At 41.1% G+C, this 20,635-nt stretch overlaps 1 protein-coding gene across 1 annotated transcript in view; it reads right to left on the bottom strand.

The window, feature by feature from the left end:
* Positions 1–20,422, bottom strand: part of PIEZO2 (piezo type mechanosensitive ion channel component 2) — a 286,006-nt gene extending 265,584 nt beyond the window's left edge. Inside the window, exon 1 of the mRNA XM_058036495.1 lies at positions 20,344–20,422. Coding sequence (XP_057892478.1) covers positions 20,344–20,407 — 64 coding nt within the window. The 5' untranslated portion in view covers positions 20,408–20,422. The remainder of the gene's footprint in view (positions 1–20,343) is intronic.
* Between the last annotated feature and the right edge of the window lie 213 nt (positions 20,423–20,635).

Raw genomic sequence — 20,635 nt, 5'->3', positions numbered from 1 at the left:
GCTACCCAGGACCAACTCAGATTGCATCAGATACATGATTCAGTACTTTCTAAAGTTAGGGGGATTTTTTTCACTGCTGAGCTATGTTTGGTTTATATGTAAATTCAGTTTAAGGTTTTGAATATACCAAATCAAAGCAACATGTTTACAAAAAGTTGTTCTAATCAGCCCACGCTAGCATTCAAAATTCTTAGATGAATACAGCTACAAAGAAGAAAAGATAAGGAAAAAAACCACAACAATTTCTAGCAAAGAGTCAGCTTCCCAGTGGGGACAAGGCTAAAGAGTCCCAAGAGTATTGCAGCCATAGCTGCAGTAGTTTATCTCATTCCAGTATTTCACAGTTGTCCAGATAAACACGTTCCATTTTTCAAAAACAGACTCAGAGCAAATAAGTGTTTAAAAATTCTGCAGGTTTTCTCCTTTCCTAAGATCACTGAAAGAAATCCACCTTTAAGTTTTGCCTTAATGTTCATCCTGAAATTAAAAAAACAAACTAGAATTAAGAAGGCAAAGTTAAGTTGCAATTTTGAAATATTAATAAAGAATCTTTATAATACAGCATACAAACTAAGTGAAACAGAAGGCCCCAGAAACAAGCAATCTTCTCCCTCTGAACAAACAAAAAGTAAATGTCAATATATTAGTTTCCAAATTAAAAAAAAAAATGTAAAGAAAATAACTTTCAGGCATGTACAGCTTTTTATTAAGTATAAATTAATACAGTAATATAATACAAAACACAGAACAGACACACTTGTGTGAATCCTTTAGATTGGTGTATGACAACACTGCGTAATTTTTTTTACATGTCTTGAAAGAAGGAACTTAAAGACCTAATTGCTGCACTCATACAAGGTCACAGCCCTTGTATTTCACAGACTTAAAATTACTAAAATAATATTCCCAAGAAAAATCAAATTTCCTGAAAAAAACAAGAATGCAGTTAATTAACAAGAAGTATCTCTATGCAGCTATGATGTTGTTTGTCCTTTTAAAGGTGTTAAAAAGCATAAGAAAGAGCCTATTTCTCCAAAAGTAAACAAAAAAAATAAATTCAGAAACACAAGGCACAACTGAGCAGACTCTTCCTGGGTAAATGAACCATCAAACACCATTACTGGCTGACTGGGGCTGCCTGACCATGGTTTTAATGAATCAGAGCCTCTGACTCATAAAAGGAGAATGTATTTTACTCTGGCCGGGTGCCTAATTCAGAGCTCACTGCATCCTAGGGCTCACTGTGTAGCACAGTTAAGATGGAAGGTCAGGATGCAACCACTGCCCTAAGAGGCGAACCATGATAACTCAACAGCAGCCATGCACAAGCAGTGACAGAGGAAGCAGGAGCTGGTGGAGCCAGGATCCCTTTGCTGAGAGTGTGGCAGGGGTTGTAGTGCCCCTGATATCCAGCACAACCCAGGACTGGCAGGAAGGCAGCTTCTCTCTGCTGCACACCAGCATCCCCAAGGAGCCCAGGGCTGCAGAGCCAGGAGAAGCTCGCTGCACCAGGACAGCAAACTCCCATCTCTGCTGGGCTGATACCCATGCACATCATCTCCAGAAGTCCTCAGCCTCAGGCACAGAGTCCCTGTGTCAGCTGAGGAACCACCTTTCTTGCTGGTGACGGCCCCAGAGCCACCCCATTCCATGCAATGATGGGTCCATGTCCCAGGGACCACATGCAGCCCAACGTGGGAAGCACAAGCTGGTCTGAGTCAGGCAGCTGCTCTACTTTGCTTTTTGAAGTCAGAGCAACTCACACCACTCATTTGGTCAAATTTCAAGAAGCCAGTCCTAGACTGTCACAGCCATTTCTTTGCTGTCTACCATTCACCATGGAGACAATCCCATGCCAAGGGAAGGGTGAGGAAGAAGAATGGCAGCAGGAGTGCAAACAACTGAGCATCTCAGAGACCTCTGTGAACCACAGAGCCCAAATAAGGACACACAATGGAGAGAAAAGCAAGGATGAGCAATAACTTCTAGGGGGAAACAAAAAATGCACCAACACAATAATTTCTTTGGGTGGGGATTTTTGTTTTTTTTTTTTTTTTTTTTTAATGCAAGCCAGAATCAGTTGATTCCTAAAGTAGGCGAGTCTGTACCTTGGCTGAGTTGCAGCAGGTAGTATTTACCACAGACCCTTCCAAAATTTCACTCATCTCTGGGAAAAGCACATCAAATCACACTAAATGCAGATATTCACAAAACTAGATCACTATCTCCACAGTAACACCCTTCACCCCTTGAAATCCCAAGCCCAAAATACCAAATTCCATTCTGGAATGCATATTTTTCACCACTCCCTCTTTTCAGTACTACCTCATATTTGTCACTTTTGATGTCTCTTCTTGTGTGCCTAGTCACCTTCCCAAAGGTGCTCTGAAAGATTGTTTTGTCAATCTTTGTCTCTCCTCTGAATTTCCACTTCTCTTTTCACTGCCTGTTAGATGTAATATTTAATTCTCCATTTCTATATCCCTTAATTCAGTTATTTATAGAAGTCCTGTCACCTCCTTCCCTGTAATTTCTAGAAGTCACACATTCTTGCTGGCCACCACAGCTAACATATTTTCTACTGACAGAGTTATTTGATGTTTTTATTATGACTCTGCCAGCTGGCCTAGTTGGCTATCTTCTTCAGCTTCCTATCCTGCTTCCAAACATCATTAATCTCTTTGAACTCATCTACTCATTTCCCTATGTCTCAAATGAGACAGTGATTTCTTTGCCCTTTTCTATGGAAACCTCCTACCCCATCTCCCACCCTACTAACATCTCCCTTATTCTCAGTATTCTCAGCCCTCATACTCCATTTGCCTGCTCTCCTGGTCTTTGCTTAACTGCCCTTATCTACCTGCCTCCAAATACTTCATAAACTGGGGCTTAAAATGACCTGAAACACCAAATTCCCCTACAATTACATTATTATATCATTATCTTCCCTATTAATTGTTCTCTCCTGTGACATTCAGTAGGCCAATAAATTACACTCAATTTGCATTTCTTCAATTGTAATTCAGTTTGCTTCCAATAAAGGCGACTGTACTTCTGGAGTCGCACCAATGCAACCCCTATAAACCATGACTTGCTTTTCCAGAAAAATGACAAGCTCAGAAGCAGACCAGCTCCCACATGAGGACATATGGTTTCTAAAAAGGAAAGTGTATTGGGTTTACATAGCCTGGTTTTGGTAGCAGGGGGGCTACTAGTTGCTCCTGTGAGAAGTTGCTAGAAGCTTCCACCATGTCCAGCAGAGGCAATCCCTGGTGGCTCTAAAGACAGACATGCTGCTGGCCAAGGCTGGGCCAATTATAAATAGTGCTAACACTTCTATGATAACAAATTTAAGAAGAAAGGAAAAAAATGTTTTGCTATTGTAATTGTGGCCAGAGAAGAGTGGAGTGAGAACATGTGAGAACAACTCTGCAGGTACCAAGGTCAATGAAGAAGGATGGAGAGGGGCTGCTCCACACCCTAGAGCTGAGATTCCCCTGCAGCATGTGGCGATGATCACAGTGAAGCAGCTCTGCCCCTGCAGCCCACTGATATCCACAGGGATGCAGAGATCCACCCACAGCCCATGGAGACCCACAGGGGTGGAGAGATCCACCCACAGCCCATGGAGGAGCCTGCACCCATGGATGGATGCTGGGGAAGAGGCTGTGACCCTGTGCGAGACCTGTGGAGAGAGCAGCCCTGCTTCCAGGCTGGAGCAGCCTGTCCTTGGAGGACTGCAGCCCATGGAAGAGTGACCCACACTGCAGCAGTGTGAGGAGGTCTGGTGCCTGTGGGAGGGTCTCACACTGCAGCAGTTCACAGAGAGCTGTTGCTCATGAGATAGAGCTAGCCCAGAGAAGTTCATGGAGAACTGTCTCCCCTGGGAAGGATTCCATGGTGCAGCAAAGGAATGACTCCTCTCCCTGAGCAGCAGAAGAAGCCACGGGTGATAAAGTGACCGTAACCCCTATTCCCCACCTCCCTGAACCAGTGGTAGCAGTATGTAGAAGAAAGCAGGGATGGGCAGAAGGTGTTTTTAGGGGTTTATTTTACTTCTTTTTGCCCTGTTCTGATTTTGTTAATAATAAATTCATTTCATATCCCTAAGTTGAGTCTGTTTTGCCCTTGATGGTATTTGATGAGTGATCTCTCCCAGTCCTTATCTTAACCCATGAACCCTCCGTTAAATTTTCTCTCCTCTGTCCAGCTGTGGAGGGGAGTGAGAGAGCAGCTTTTTGTGGCTGTCTGGCATCTAGCCAGTGTCAACCCACTACAGTCATCTTTGCTGGAAAATATGGGCAGTATTTTACTGTGGGCTAGGGAAATCTGTTTATCTCTTGCTAGAAGAGTTTAAATTCACCTACCAGCTACTTCATATATACTTTCAAATGCCTCCTTTGTGTGTTCACATACCCTCCTAGTTATATTAAAAAAAATTCCATTCCCACCACTATGCCTGAATTTTTAATATTCTGCTGTCTCAGTCTTGTTCCAGGGATAGGATTGTCATACTTTTTCATCTGGAAGCATAATTCAGGGTAAAACTCCTCCATCTACCAACTCTAGTACTGGTGGAATCATTAATTTACACTTCTGCTGTAGATTTGTAGTGTTTACCACAAAAACAAATCAGATCACTTCATGTAGTAACACTAAATATACCTACACTCTCATATTTTTATCAGCTGATTTACTTCACTACACTTTAAGGTATTCAGTAATGCCATAATGACAACATAATCAGCAAGATAATCCATTACTACTCCACAGAAGATAAAACCAGATTTCCCTCTGCAAAATGTTGTGCTTTGTAAAAGAACCATCATCCCAGCCTATAAACTAGGCAGTTTACCTGGTGATGTCTGCACAGGCACTATTTAAACCAACAAACAAAGAAACCAAAAACCTTTCTGAAATCTTTTAACAGACAAAGTCATTCACAAGTTGCTAAAAGAGAGATCTTCAGAAAGAAACACATGTTAAGCCACACGTATGTTTTTCAGCAAACACTGGAAGTCTGGGCAGATACTGTGCCTGATGGCACTGAACACTGGCAAAAGATTTGCTGCTACGTTGTCTTTGACCCACAACCCAGCAGATGTTTTCAGCACTGCTGGTTGTGTTCTGAACCATGCAAACCATTTGCACAGCTTTCTGCATTTGACCATGGTAAATTTAACTCACTCACTGAACATTTTTATTCTCTTTATGATTTTTACTAGCTTGTTTCATCTCATAGCGCTTTCACAAGATCTTTGGATTTTCTAGCACATCCTTTCACAGAGACCTTTTGAATGCTAAATGCTTCCATTTCTACTGCCTAGGAAGCCAGCAAAAAACTGTGATCATGGTGTTCAGTCTTGTCCATGTGTCTTACACAGGTACCTAATGAAATCAAACTGTTTCCATTATACCATGATTCATATTCACACCTAATTCATATAGTTAAGTTTTTTTCAGATTATTTTTCTTTTGGTCATAAGCCCAATTTCAGATTTCAGTTAACCAAACCTCATCATATATCTAAGAAATGTATGTGGGGCTAAGTCTGTTTTTTCCCCCTGCTTGTTAAATACTGGGAAAAAATTCAGATTTCTCTTACAGGATCTTAATCTAAATTATTAGGATATAATTGTTTAATATTACTACTTTCAGCAATTCTGACTCAAAGAAAGCATCCTATCACATCTTTGCTATAATTATTTTTAAATATAAGATATTTCAAGTAGCTCTACCCATTCTATATTTGACTAACATTATTTCCAAAATAAGAAGACGGATGATGACTGTGGGATGCTGACCACTCAAAATTCACAAGAAATCAATGCAAGGTACAAAGATTCAAATACTACAAGGTCATTTGTGTCAGAAATAGTGAGGCCAGCAATTGTCCCCCTGTACTGGGCACTGGTGAGGTCACACCTTGAATCCTGAGTTCAGTTTTGGGCCCCTCACTACAAGAAGGACATTGAGGCACTGGACCATGTCCAGAAAAGGATAATGGAGCTGGTGAAGGGTCTGGAGCACAAGTCTTACAAGTTGCAGCTGAGGGAGTTGGTGTTGTTCAGCCTGGAGAAAAGGACACTGGGGAGACCTTGCTGCTCTCTACATCTACCTCAAAGGACATTGTGGCAAAGTGGGCCTCAGTCTCCTTTCCCAGCTAACAAGTCACAGGACAATAGGAAATGGTCTCAAGTCATACAAAAGGAAGTTTAACTTGGATTTTGGGAAAATTTTCTTCAGTGAAAAGGTTGGCAAAGTGGTCAAGTCACCATCCCTGAGGGTATTTTAAAGGCACGTAGATGTGGTGCTCAGGGACATTGTTTAGTGGTGGCAGTGCCAGGTCAACAGCTGGGTTTATAACAGGCTATTCCAACCTAAATAATTTTATTCCATCCTACTCTATATTGCCTCTACCATATTAGTTATGCCCTCTTAGAAGCAATCTAAATATATAATGAGCTTAATTATACTATAACATAAAACTGACAGGAAGCCAGGCTGAGCTGCCATGAAGTACGCAATCTTTGCATAGCTTCCTTTTGCAAGAAAAGTGCAAAGGACGATATTAAATGAGGAGGCAATTTGTTTGTGGTTTTTTCCTCAGAACACTCAACATCCATAAGGGACGTGAATCTGGTTTTCAGACAGCAGCAATTAAAACAACAACAACAACAAAAAAGGCAAAAACCACTAGCAGCAAAGACTACTTTGACAGTCTAAGGAATCTTTTTTCCGTGTTCATGAGAAGAGACAATTATGTTACTCTTTGTGGAAGGAGCCTTTGAAAAGCAATGTTTTCTGCCAGGATTTTGATAAAAACCAGCATAAAACAAGTAACTTTAATGTGCTAACAACAGTTCTCTGAACAACAGCAGTAGTATCCTCACCTACAGCTTTGATTAACCACTTCAGGAAAGATATTTTCCTTCCTTTGTGCCCAAACTTTCTTAACTTCTCCTTCTGCACTGCTTGTGTGCACCCACGGCATCATTAATTTATTGACATCATTTGTGCTCTTACACTAACCAGATGGTTTCTGATGACTTTGAGAATGAATCGCAGATTATTTTTTATTTTAAGTGTAAGGAACAATCTAATCAGATACAAACATACCTCAGTATTGAAGAGAATGACAAGCTGATTATTAGTTATCTGAAGTTCCAACAGTAGTTTCTTTCTAATTTGGTGTTACATTTTCCTCTGATTTACTCAGCTTTGTGAAGATGAGTAAAAAAACCATTACCTAATTAATGGAATTCAGACACTGGCATTTTCAAATAACCTTCTGGCACTGGCAGCATTGTTCTTGGACAACTTCCTTGGGAATCATGATGTTTTAAAAGAAAAAAATTTAAAAATATATATCTGCATCATGCCTGAAAGAATCAGATGACCTGAAATGTGAGGTTTTAAATCAAATAAGCAACAAATCCTAGCTGTCAACAGCAACATGACAAAAAATACAACTGTATCAATTCTTCTAAAAAATGTTACAAATTCATTTATTACCAAGCTTACTTAATATTCACTACCTGAAGGTAAAAATAAATAGTGTATGTTTACCTCGACTTACTTTGCTACCTTTTACAGTAATATGAATTTTAAAAATGCTATTCTGTAGCATGCTCATCCTCCCCCCACCACTGTAAATGTTTGATTCACTCCTTATGCACAGACATGGGATGCAAACAGGAAACTTCCTGAATCTGATTTGCAAAAAAGATGGGTACCTCCAAGCAAGCATAATTCAGTAAATTACATGGAATCTGACAATTCTGAGTCGGGCCCATCTTCCCTAGTTTTATTTCATTTCTCACATACCAGGAGAGATACACCTACTCCTTACTAGAAAAATGTGAACATTTTGGTTACACAATTTTTATGAAACTCTAAAGCTAAAGTTACCAGTATCTTTAAAGCATTTTTAAAATACATACTATTTTGATATTTCTCTGCAGATACAAATTTACTTTTTCAATGTCTTATATTTAGAAAAGAAGATAATCTCACAATAAAAAACTGGTTTGAGCAACAGATGACATGCAAAATGCAAATTTGATAGAAGACTGAAAAGCTACAGGAAGACTTGAGTATATTTCCCACAACTACAACAGCATAAAGAGCCCTCAGAAAAGTCATCTGGGCAGCTACAGCTATACCAATTATTGTTTTCCATGTTTTAATCACCTGGAACCCAAGGGCACCCCTGTGTAGAAGAACAGAAGAAAATAGTAGCTGCATGTAACTTTTGGGATCAATAACTTGCCTTTTATCAAATGCTACATGCCACAAACAGTTCAACTTTTCATATACTTAAACAGTAACTCCTCCCATGCTTCCTGCAGAATGAAAGAGTCTAGGGAAGGGAATTTCCAATACACAGTGGGTTGACCCTCTAAAAGCAGCACAGTTAACTGAACACTACAGTCAAAGAAATAAATAATAAATCTTTCAGTTTTCAAGGGAAAAAGTGGAGACAATTCTGCTGGATTTATAGAACCCAGCACAACAGATTCTTTGAATGATCAGCACAAAGTGTTTCATATGGCCAAAACACAAGCCAGTTTTTCAAATACTTGTTTCAAAATTCAACCCAACAGTAAAATAACTACTGCTAAAAGTAATTTGTCAGTTCTACATGAGATGGAGGTCATGTAGGAGAAAAGAATGCAATAAAGAAACATGCAGAGCTGATTTTTTCCTGTGGTTATAAAACAAATTAGCTGTCAAAGTTATGCAGAATAACAAGAAATACTGACTAATTAAAAATATTCAAGTATGTGAACATGATTGCTGGGAAAATAATGCCAATAATTTACTGGCTAGTTAGCTCCTTAGAACCGCCAGCTTTGGACAGTTCTTGAAGTTGGGAATAAACTTTGTAGGTCTTGTACTAATTCATCATTCCATTCATTGCAAGTCAGTGACTGATGCTGGTGCCAATGTTAGGGAATAACATTCATTAATAATCAGCACATTCAGATGAGAAACACAAGTTTGACTTTTCTGAGCTTTTGGGTGCATTTTGTATGCACTCAAACACAGCAAATCAAACATGCCCTACAGATACAGGCTGTAATTAATCTATTTTAAAGCCAAGAATGGAAATCTGCACTTTCATGAGATTTGAGGTACCAGTGAGTTTACACAGACTGAAGAAACAACTCCCCCCAGGAGGAATTCCAAGATCTGCTGCTACACAGTTTAGGATCAAAACTCAAAAGCCATAACCAGAACATCTTGAAGAACATACTTTCATGTGAGGAGACAGAGTTTAGGATTTATTACAAAGACTTAATGCTTAGGTTCTTAAATGAAAAATGAGGAAGAAAAATTCCTACAAGTTCTGCCTGGGTAGCAATGATGACTGTTCAGATATAATATCCAAACACCAATCACAGTTTGAAAGTTCAGGGCTGTGTTTTGGGGTGACTTTTTGTTTGGTTTTTCTCTTTTAAGGAACAATAAAAATGGTAAATGCCTACTTTCTGTTTGTTACAAGGTCAAAAAGTTCCCAATCCAGTGTCCCTTTGAACATTCAACATAAGCCCCTGGGCTGTATCAAGTGCAGCACAGCCAAGGGAAGGGATTACTTCCTTTCTTCAGCTATCATTAAACCACATGCAATTTTGGCCCCTCTCAGGAAATGAGATATGTTGATAAATTTCAAAAAATCCAGGGGAGGATCCCAAAGACAGTGGAGGCTGAGGGACCCAGGCTCATTCAGCTCCAAGACAAGGCAGTTTTTTGGTCACTTCACAGCAGCCTCCTGACCTAAGGGGAGGTTATAGAAAAGACAGCACCAGGCTCTTTATAAAGTTGCTTACTGAGATACAATGGCTAAAAATGGAGGTTGGAGTGTTATAAGAGATGAAGGAATCTCAACTCCAATCTCAACTCCTTCGAAAGAAGGCATGAGAAACCCAAACCAAACAATTATGGAATTACTCCCCCTGCAGAAGAACATTATTCTTTCTCCACAAAACAGAGGCTTAATCTAGTGACTTGACTAGCTCATTCTTTATGCTGCTGTCCTTTTATAAAAACAACTACTATATTCTCATTTCTGAGTATTTCAAGGACAACTAACATGCATTAATTATGCAGGCAGGATACTCTGGTAATGGGACATCCTTGTTCCTTCCAGTTTGCAATATTGTGTAGCACTGGGACAATCTTACTGCTATTCCATTCCAAGAGCAACAGGAAACAGCAAACTCCACAGGGGGAAGAAGCAAACGGAACTCCCCCAAATACAGTAACAGTAAATACAGGCAGGAAATAACCTGATACTCTTGTTCTGCAATTCTAGCAACTCCAACTGCTTCATCCTCTGGGGCACATTAATGACCACTTGGACCTTCTGCCATTTCCTTACTGCTGCCAGTATGGCTCACCCAGCAGCCAAGTTGTAGGAAACAAGATTTTTTGTATGGCATCTTTTCTTTGTTTTAATGTGAACTTCCATAAAGGGAGGGGTGAACTTAAATTATTAGGTCAGCCCTGATTTCTACCTTCCAAACAGCACAGTGGGATTGTCTTGTACCCCTCAATCTATCTGCATCATGCTATGATGAAAATGCAGCCATCAGGAGAGGCTTATTGAGGCTCCCAAATTTGATAGTGGCTTATTTCACATGAAGTTATTGTATCTCTAAACAATTTATGCCTAAAATCACTGTGGTACAATAAACTGCAAGGATCTTTTTTTAAACACACATATAATGAGTATGCTTACTTATGCTTTCAGCAAATTAGCAATAAAAATATGTGTCAAGATCTTCAAGCAACTGTGAAGCTTTACATGCAGATGGCAAAGAAAAGCTGCAAGAAACAGGCCATGTTTATGTACACCAACAGCATCATGGTGGAGTTCATTCACTCAGTTCAATAAAAACAAATGGCTAACAAGTAAAACTCTACACATGACAACAAAGTCTACATACAGGTTAATAAGTGCAGTGAAAACCATGAACTACAGAGATTCCAGATAAAACATATTTTCACAGATAGACACAGTGCCACACTGGTTTGCTGGGGTGTGTTGCCCAATTATACTCTGCGATGACAGAACAAAGTCATAAACTTGATTATCTTTACCGGGTGCTTTAGGAACATAGCAAAGCAACTTTGCTTAAAACAAATTTTTTAAAAGCTGGTTATTGATTTCCTTTCAATTTTGAGAAAATAAGCTATGGAAGTGGTGGGGTTTGTTTACTTAGCACTATACTGCAAATACATATGTCCTACATTTAGATAACAAACAAGATGATTTGGGTCATACTTCACAGATCTTTACTTTCCAAATTACAGTTATTTGACATGGCAAATGTCTAGACAAGAAAGAAGGAGGAGGACAACAAAGGAGAACAATCAAGATGACTGTATACAGTTTTTCTAGCTGATGATACAGTTATCACAACAATTTCTTTGGCCAACAACACTACAACCTGAAGAAAACTATTTTATTATTTCACATTCAGAAAAGACACAAATATTTCTCTATGACTTTCTATAGAGAAATATACAATTACTGCCCTCAAAGAAAATGTTGATGGTGTCAATGACTCATGCAAAACCAAAAACAATTACAATTCTGTGCTTGCAACTGGAAGAGCCCTTCAAAATACATGCACCAGAAAGTCTTGTCTTTGACAAAGTTTAGAATGGTTAAAACATGTAGTTTCTAACTTGTTGTTATGTAGAAGTGTATTTAAGTACGTAACTGTCAAAAGAACACAGTGTTATTAAGGAATGTAACAGGGCAGGTTTTTTTAATTCTAAGCATGGAGTGAAGGAGCAACAAATTGAAACATGTTTTTAAATACTGTTTTGACAGTATTTGAAAATATTGTCGCAAATGGCAACGTGATCTAATATATATTTATGGTTGTAAAAGTTTTCTACATACATCAGGATTTGTGGAGACAAATTTCCCTCACTTTCCTTTGGCTTATGAAATAATCTTTTCTCAGTGACCAGGAAACTGTGATTCTGAAAGGTGTTGTTAAAAGCCACAAATATAACTAGGGAAGAAAAGCACAACAAAAAGAGATGTAGCCTCTATGCAATCATTTTGCATGTTCCAGACATTTCCCAGTATATGAGAATGTAGTAAAATGAAATTCAGAGTACTTGTTTGCTAGATTTCCTTGACAAGCAAATCAACATCATCAGAGGCGCCTAATCTGTAACCAACATCACCTTTCACAGCTGGAGATTTACCAATTTGGATAAAGGCCTACTATCAAACTGCAAAAGTGGGGGTTTATGCTGGCTACCCAGCATGTTTCACTGATCATTCCTTTCTGAGCCTTTGCAACATACATTGCACTTTAAAAAAGCTAAACTAAAAATAATGTATACATGCAACCTGGCATACATGACTGCTAGCAAAAGGAGTTTAGTGTTCCTCAAATCACCTAGGAGCTAATTTCTTTAATGGCACATATTTATAAAAAAAATCAACATATTGTTTATTGAGTGGCATTAGCACAACTAGAAAAAGACAGCACTTGTTCTTCTTTAGCATCTCTACCCACACAGTGTTTAGCATGCTTCAGCACAACAGGAGTCCAGAACACACCACCTTAACCATTGAGGAAATCTTTTCCAGTCACCTATGCAACTTCTGATCACGGGACAGAACTGATCCCCACTTGAATACCCCTTGGTACTTCAGTTTTAACGTTTGGTTCTGTCAAGCTATATTAACTAATTAGTGGCTTGGAAACAGTAGACAGAGTCTGCAATGCCTGGAGTCCCAGGCTTTAGAATATTTTGCCCAAAAGGGAGTGATTAGTGTATCACTCACAAACACACTGTCACTTTAAGTTTTACTTTTATAAAACACCTTCCAAACTAAAGACTGCCTGAATGAATTCAGAGAAGAGCTACACTGTGCTGTCTATACAAGCTGTAAAGGTATCCTGTCCTGAAACTCCTTTTTTATGGAGAAGAAAGAATTACATAATCCTCATCCCTTTCTCTTCAGAACTGGACAATTGATAGGAAACTCAGAGTTGTTAATTTCTACAGTTAATCTTAATGGTTGATTTTATCCTTGCAAATGTTATTCTAAAGTGTTAGAGTAAATAGAACACTACACTGTTGTTGATTTAAGTGATTATACATACTTTCTCCCATCCAAAAGATTATTTACTAAGGCAACAAACTCAAAATTAATTTTAAAGTACTTCTTTTTATTCATGGTGGAATTCACCCATGGAATTCATTGCCACAGGATATTATCAAAGTTAACACTGCAGCTCAGAATTAATGATATAAAAGAAATTAAAATACATAATAGCAACCTTAATGTGACATTCAGGTTTTACAACTACCTACTCAATCTAGGAAATAGACAGGTAAGACCCTCAGGAAAAGAGAAATGCATTAATACAACCACATCCTGAACATAATGCATCAAAGGATATACTTCTAACAAACACATCAAAACAGCTTATTTACCTGACAAAATAACTCCCAGTATACCAGTTTCTCTCACTCTTTAAAAGAATGAGAAGGCTCCCTCACTCATTCTGAAAACTTCTTATCCACACACTACCAGCTTCTGACCTGCTTCAGAGACTTGTCAAAATGACAGAATGAAGATCTGTGATCACCACTAAAGTAATGCTACAGAAAACTTTTACCCTAAAAAACAAATCTGGACTGATTTAGTTACAAATATTGATCAATCCAGTGCAGTACAGGGAAAAAAATTATACAGCCTCTTACTAGCAAATCATACTTAGAGTATCTTTCAAACTACCTGAAGATATTGGAAAGGCTAAAACAATCTGCTGACTACACAGACTTTTTCACTAATTAGAACTTGCTAATTTCATTCTTCACAATGGAAAGTAAACAGTCTGTTTTTCAGAGTGCTACAGTCTAACACATGAAAGTAGTTACTGTTGTTCCTCAAACCAAACATTATCCTCAAAAAAAGACACCACAGTTTCACAATTCTTATCATTTCAAAGTGAAAAGACTGTGGAGAAGAAAATGTGAAATGGAAACACTCAGCTTTACACACTTGTAGAAAAGATATTACTGTTCTGAAGGAGGACATAATTTGGTGTCCCTTTCAGATACAATCCTTTGCATGATACTTCCTTCCAAGAGTTCTTTTAGCAACACCAGCCACTCTGAAGTTGTTCAGCTTGAGCCAGCATTTACAACTCTGCTACTTCAACAAAAATATTGTTAAAGATGTAACATGAAATTATTTTTGTGCTTAAGTGGTTAAAATGGTTGAACTCTGTCCTCCTGCCTACTGTATATCAGTTGCTGTTCCCTGCAATTTTGGACTTTAGCAAATACCTGAAATGAAAAAGTACCATAGCTACACACATACTGGTGCAATAATAGTATCATTCTCTTCCCTGATCTCCATCAGAAACATCCACCAAAAAATGAGTTATCACCAAATATACACAGGTCTGTCATTTCATGTTTTGAATTGACTGCTCTGATTAAAAAGAAGGGAAAAAAAAAAGAAAACAGAACCAAAAACCAAAATACAGCTCAGTGTTGTACCTGCTATTTAGAAGACTGGGAATTTCATGCATGATATGATTTCCATGAACTCCAGCGCAACAAATAAAGGATTCAGATGCTTTCCAGTTCTGACAGTCACCAGGCAAACTGTCCACTTTCTTCATCTCTCACCAGGCAGCTGTTGCCCACTGATTTCCATTTCCATGTTCAACACTATCTCTGGAACAAGCTACCCACCAGGTAAGCCCTACCCCTTGCACACTTACAGGTTCTGGTTTTCACTCATGTTAGTAATTAAGTGGATTCAAATCACTTAACAGAATGGTTAGGATAAATAAGTAGAGAAGGTAAGAACCTATGGAGACAAGTTTTATTCCTATTTTATGGTGGGATTCATCTTTAAGTGGTATTTCAGCCTGAGTTCTAGGGAAGAAGCAAAGGCAGTCAACCCGAGATGGCTGTTACACAAGAGAGAGGGAGCACTGCACTCCTGCTTCCCCACTCTCCCAAAAACTCTTTTCTCTAGATTTTAATTGACCCTAGGTGGAAGCCACAGATATTGCAATGTCATTTTGCGCACAAGAGCATCTAACCCTGTGCCTACAAGCCTGGAAAATGTTGCTCTTGCCAGGCTGTGGATATTTTGCTCCCGCTTGACACCTTTCACCTGCTCCCATTGAACAAGGCAAAACTTCCTGTAATCAAAGCAGCCAGGTAAAATAAATTAAATCATTTTCATGACAAAGGAAAGCTTCCATTTTAGCTGGTTTAGAATCTCTTGTGAAAACTGACATCCAAGTTAACTTTTTTTCAGCATGCTACCCACTAATGGTTCTTAGACTTTCTGTTGCTGTGACTAATACTTTTATGAGTGTTCTGGGACAACGCAGAGTTTTAGAACGTAATGGGAAATCTATGTGAATTTTTATCATGCTGGTCCCTAGCATTCTCTTGGTTCATCATAATAAATATTCCCCGATGTCACCATTATGACAAAAAAACCCACCAGCCTGATCTTTGCCTTCTTTTCAGTAATTGACCAATTTTAAAACATAATAAGCATGACTTTCCCCATCTACAGGAAGTCTATTTCAATTTTTTAAAATATATCAAAGTTTTTTGATATGTATGTTTACACTGTCACATGCAATGCCTCTACACAACCCGCCCTCTAGTCTGAACAATCTTGCACCACAACTTGCTATGTCATCACCATGACATCACCTGCAGAGACAGGCACATAAAAAACATTCAGTCACCTGAAAACTGCAACAAAATAGTGTATTCTATGATCGTTTCTTGAAGAGCCACCTCAGTGAAATCAACGAAAAGCACAAAATAAATAATAATCCAAGCACAGCATGGTTCACTGCCTCCACAGGCTTGTCTCAGTATTACAGCTGCCCAATTTATTCTGTCTATAGCAAATGCGAGTAGCAGTAATTCAGAGCAGCAAAACGCATAGGGAGGTATGAGACTCTGAAATGCACTTCAAACATGCAATTTAAGAAGCATTTTAATACCTGGTAATGTAGTAATTCAGGTATTTCCCCCTCAAAATTTTCATCAATATTTGTTAATTTGGGGATAAAATATCATCCAAGCATCATGGAATCTACCTTTGCTTTCCAAGGCAGAACACAGACCTCACTCCCACTGAGGCACTTCCAGCAGGTGAATATATGTACTTTTGTAAATACTGTAATGATTTAAGAAATGTTCTCTGTAACATATTGTTCATATCTTGAAGAGATGCTAATTCTGATTCATTCAGTATCATTTTCATGCGTACTGGTTGCTGAAAGGAAAAATAAAAGAAATAAAATGAAGAAAAAGAATTCCTGCTATTTACCAGAGTTTAAGAATTTGGCTTAAAGACAGTTGTGAAAAATTCCAAATAATATCTGAACTCCATCACCAAAAAAATTCTGAAGTATTTTATTTTTATCTGCCATTGCTTTCAAAACACTGATACCTGCACTCAACCCCTCAGAAAACTCTAAGCTTTCTAGAAGCTTCTACAACTCTGAGTTCATCTGGGTCAAAATTCAAGAGTTCAGAAAGCAAGTGTAACTTCTGGGAAGCACTTGGCCCAGGCAACTATCTCACTGAAGCCCATTTGCTGATAAAACACAATCCAACAGGATCAGTCAAAACCCAGAGAAAGCCATCCTCTGCAAAAATGTCCTAAGCATTTTTTCCCCAGCACCCCATTTGAAAATAATCATATTTGGCTTAAGAGAAAACTAATGAATTGTGTGTGAACAAAAACAATTAGAAGCAGTATAATTGAAAACTGTTATTAAGTAAGCCAGCTTTGTGGTTCAAGTCTCTATAAACCAAAGAAAGCAATTACAAAAAGATTGCTCTGATGCCTTACTTCAACACAAAAAATCACTTCTTGCATTTTTCAAGTACATATGAGTAACAAAAGAAGACAGATTCACATCAAGGCTCAAGCTTTAAAAGACAAAATACACAAAGCCCACTTTCCAGCACCAGTGCCAAAAGCTCCCTCTCCTCTATTTTGTTACTTGTTTTTTCAGCATTGCACTACTACAGTAGAGAAAAAAAATCACATTGTAGTAATCACACTGAAAAAAAAAATCCAATAAAGTACCAATAACACTCTCTCAGTCTTATTACCAAACACGCTATTTGCAATAAGTTTCACATTACTCTAAGTTACTATCCAAACTGTAGGATCACATTGGACTGAACATAAGATTTTTATCATGAAAATAACATGACAGGATCAACCTTGAAGTCATAAACCCACAATAAGCTTTTCAATCTCCAAAGCCCCTTATTTTGTGTGTGTTAAGTTTCCTGTCTTTATCAGACACTCAAGACCCATCATTCTTGAGCTTTTAATGGAGGCTTACCTGCACAAGATTAGACTTCAGTGCTACAGATCTGATCTTAAAAATTCTTACAAGCAATTGTGGTTTTTTCTCAGATATGTGGTACTGATCAGTGCCTAGAAAGTATTTCATCCGAGCAAACTGATATTTTTTCATAAATGCAAACTAGCATTAGTATTTATTTTAAAAGTATGTAAACTTAAGGTATTTAAGATATTAAGACTTAAAGCATTAACCATTTTAACAGTATTTAAAGAATCCAATTTCAGCTTAGCAGATGTGTTATTTTTAATGAGTTTGCCACAGCTGCCACTGCCCTCCACATACTTGGTCAGGGCTCTCCAACCTCATTACTTTCTAGTCTTAGAAACAAAAAACCAAATTATACCATGATAGGAAACTGTAGGAACTGAGCATTTTAAAATCACACACAATGGATTCTGAACCAAAAGAACCACTCTGCGTTTCCACCCTTTTGGCAGTGCCAGACACATTCACTGCCCAGACAGGGGCAGGAGACACAAGAGCATCAGTCTGTCAGTGAGTCCTTGCAGCAGCTTTTCAGCTGCGGATGTAACCTCACCGTAAGTCACACAAAAAACCATCACCCTAAAAAGCCTTTTCCAGAAGCCCATGAAACACTTCCTTGATGCTTTGGAAAGGAAGAGAGCACTGGCTCAGGGATAACTCAGGTGCAGACATAGGGTAAGTGCAAGAGTGAAGACAGCTGAACTGTGATTTTCCTCCTAGTGAGGGCTCTGCTAAGAGTTTGTAAAGGGGGAAAAAATAACACCTACAGACACAGTAAACTAAGGTAAGAGAAAAGCTGTTTGTCCACTTACTAATTCCTCTCTCAAATCCAACCGAACAAGATCGCTAGGTCCAAACCCAAAAGTTCCACAGTGGGAATTCTTTTTCATACTGAGAATGGGAAGTGCCTCTTTCAGGTTTTATCTTTCGATTAGTAAGACTGATGAGCATAAGAAATTCATGACAACATCAGTTCTCATCTGTGGAAGTATTACTGCAATGAGAAAGTACTTCTGCATTACTAAATATCGGGAATATGGACAGCAAATCCACTTTATCTGAACTTGTTTTGATACAGAAGGAGTCTGAGCATTTGACAGAATAATGGCCCTCCTATTTTAATAGCACAGCAACCTATTATATAATGAGAATAATACTAAAAAAAAATTCACCTAATTCATTTCTTTGCCCCACTGGTCCTTCCAGTTAATTCATCCTCATACTTCAAAGATCCTTTATAAATTTAAAGAAAGCACGGGGTCTGGCTGATTCCAAACAGGGAGTTAGCTCTATGACTAACACTGGCCTTGAAAGACCTGCCTGACACCTCCACCCCTTGGCTTTGAGGGCACCCCACCACCTGCCCCATGCATTACCACCCATTTCCTCCACACACAGCGTTCCTGCACACCGGCCACCACGGCACAGACACCGGGTGCACAGGGACAGCCTTAAATCCCCTCATCTGCTGCCACGGATCAGCGGAACTGTGCCCTTCCCAGCACCAGTGCTGGCCACCCAAGCCTAGGGCTGCACCTGCGGGGAGGCCACGGGCTCAAGAAGGAGCAGAGAGCGGGTGCTGGTCTGGAAAGCTGCCTCCCTCTCATCCCTCATACAACCGAGCTAACAGCACCCACCGCACACACGGCCTCAGGCAAAGCGGCGGGGGGAAAGCGCATTTTCACTGCCAGGCCGGGGGGCTGCACACGGCGAGGCACCAGGGAGCGCCCTGGGTCCCGCATGCCTTCAGCTGAGGATGGGACCCGCGTCCTCCTTCCCGGAGGAGAAGTGGGAGGCAGGAGAGCGCACCTGGAACAGAGTGTCGGGCAGCTCCCGGGCAGGGTGGAGGGAGAGATGCGGAAATAGAGAGGCGCTGGCCGGGCCGCCCCGGGGTTAGTCAAGGGCAAAGCCGCGGGAAGGACGCGTGTTCCGGGGGCAGCTGGGCAGCGCGGTCCTGCAAGGACGGCGAGGCCGCACGGAGGGTGGGAGTCGCTCCCGGCAGCCCCGGTTCGGCGCCCGCTCCGTGCGGCCGGGAAGGGGCCAGCGGCGGCCCGGGAGCGGCCCGGGAGCCCCGCAAGGATGCGCCGCGCCGGGCTGACCATGGACGGGTTTCTCTCCGCGCCGTGCCATTCCTGGCCCCCTTCCCCATCTCCCGCCCCACAGCCCCCACCGCCCCGGTGGGCACCAGCCCCCGCCGAGCTGCCTTCCGCAACCGCGGCTTTCGAGGCCACCCCGCGGTCCTGCGATCTAACGGGCATCGGGACTTCTGTAGAGTTTTTCCAAATTGTGCGGAGGGCACGGATTAATATTAACATATTCACCCATGGCTGGACACCGCAGTTCTCCATCCAAAAATAATTAGTTTCTTGGATGGCCGCCTGCTAAGTAACGCGCTTTAATAGACTGAAATTTCTCTCTCTCAAAGTAAGGAAAATATAGCTCTTGAAAACCTCTGTAAATTTGGGAACTGCTCCTTCTGAAAGACGCTCACTCTTCCCGTTACGAAGTACCCCCGAAACCCTAACACTGCCTACAGGGCAAGTCCTGAATCCTCCTCTCTCCCACGGCTTGCCCGAGGATGCGGGACGAGGCGGGACTCGGAAAGCAGCGGCAGCTGCTCCGAGCGAGAAGCCGCGGAGCCCCGCACGCCGGTGCCCCGGCCGGGAGCACCACACCACACGTGGGAGCCCCGCACCTTCGGGCGGACACCAAGGGCGACAAAAATTAATAGCAACAACAAACATGTAAGAAATTAGGGGCGAGTTACGAAGTTTAAAGTTTCTTAGAGAAACAGCGGAACGGGAAAGATGCCACGAGGAAGGAGAGCGGAGCATCCCCCAAGCCACCGGCCCCGGCCGGCAGCGACGGCGCTGTCACGGCCCCGGGACGCGCACCCGCCCGGGGACCCACGGAAGGAGGGAGGGACGGAGGGACGTACCGGCAGTCAGGCACACGGGCAGGAGCAGCCGGAAGGTGAGCCCGCACACCACCTCGCTGGCCATCGCGGCGGGCGGGGGTCGCGGCCGGCCGGCCGGAGAGCCGTCCCTGTCTGCGCGCCACCGCCGCTCCTAGGGCCGCCCGTGAGCGGAGCCGCCGCGGCGGCGGAGCATCGCCCGTCCCTCCTCGCCTCAGCCGCGCCGCCTCACGCCTCCCGCCGCATCCCGGCGGCAGCCCATGCAAGCAGCGCCGCGCCGCGCCGCACCCCCGGCCCGGAGCACGCACACAACACG

Source organism: Melospiza georgiana, chromosome 1 (genome assembly GCF_028018845.1).
Source record: "Melospiza georgiana isolate bMelGeo1 chromosome 1, bMelGeo1.pri, whole genome shotgun sequence".
Lineage (NCBI taxonomy): Eukaryota > Metazoa > Chordata > Aves > Passeriformes > Passerellidae > Melospiza > Melospiza georgiana.
The sequence above is the reverse complement of the archived record's forward strand: the minus strand, read 5'-3'. Positions and strand labels throughout refer to the sequence as shown.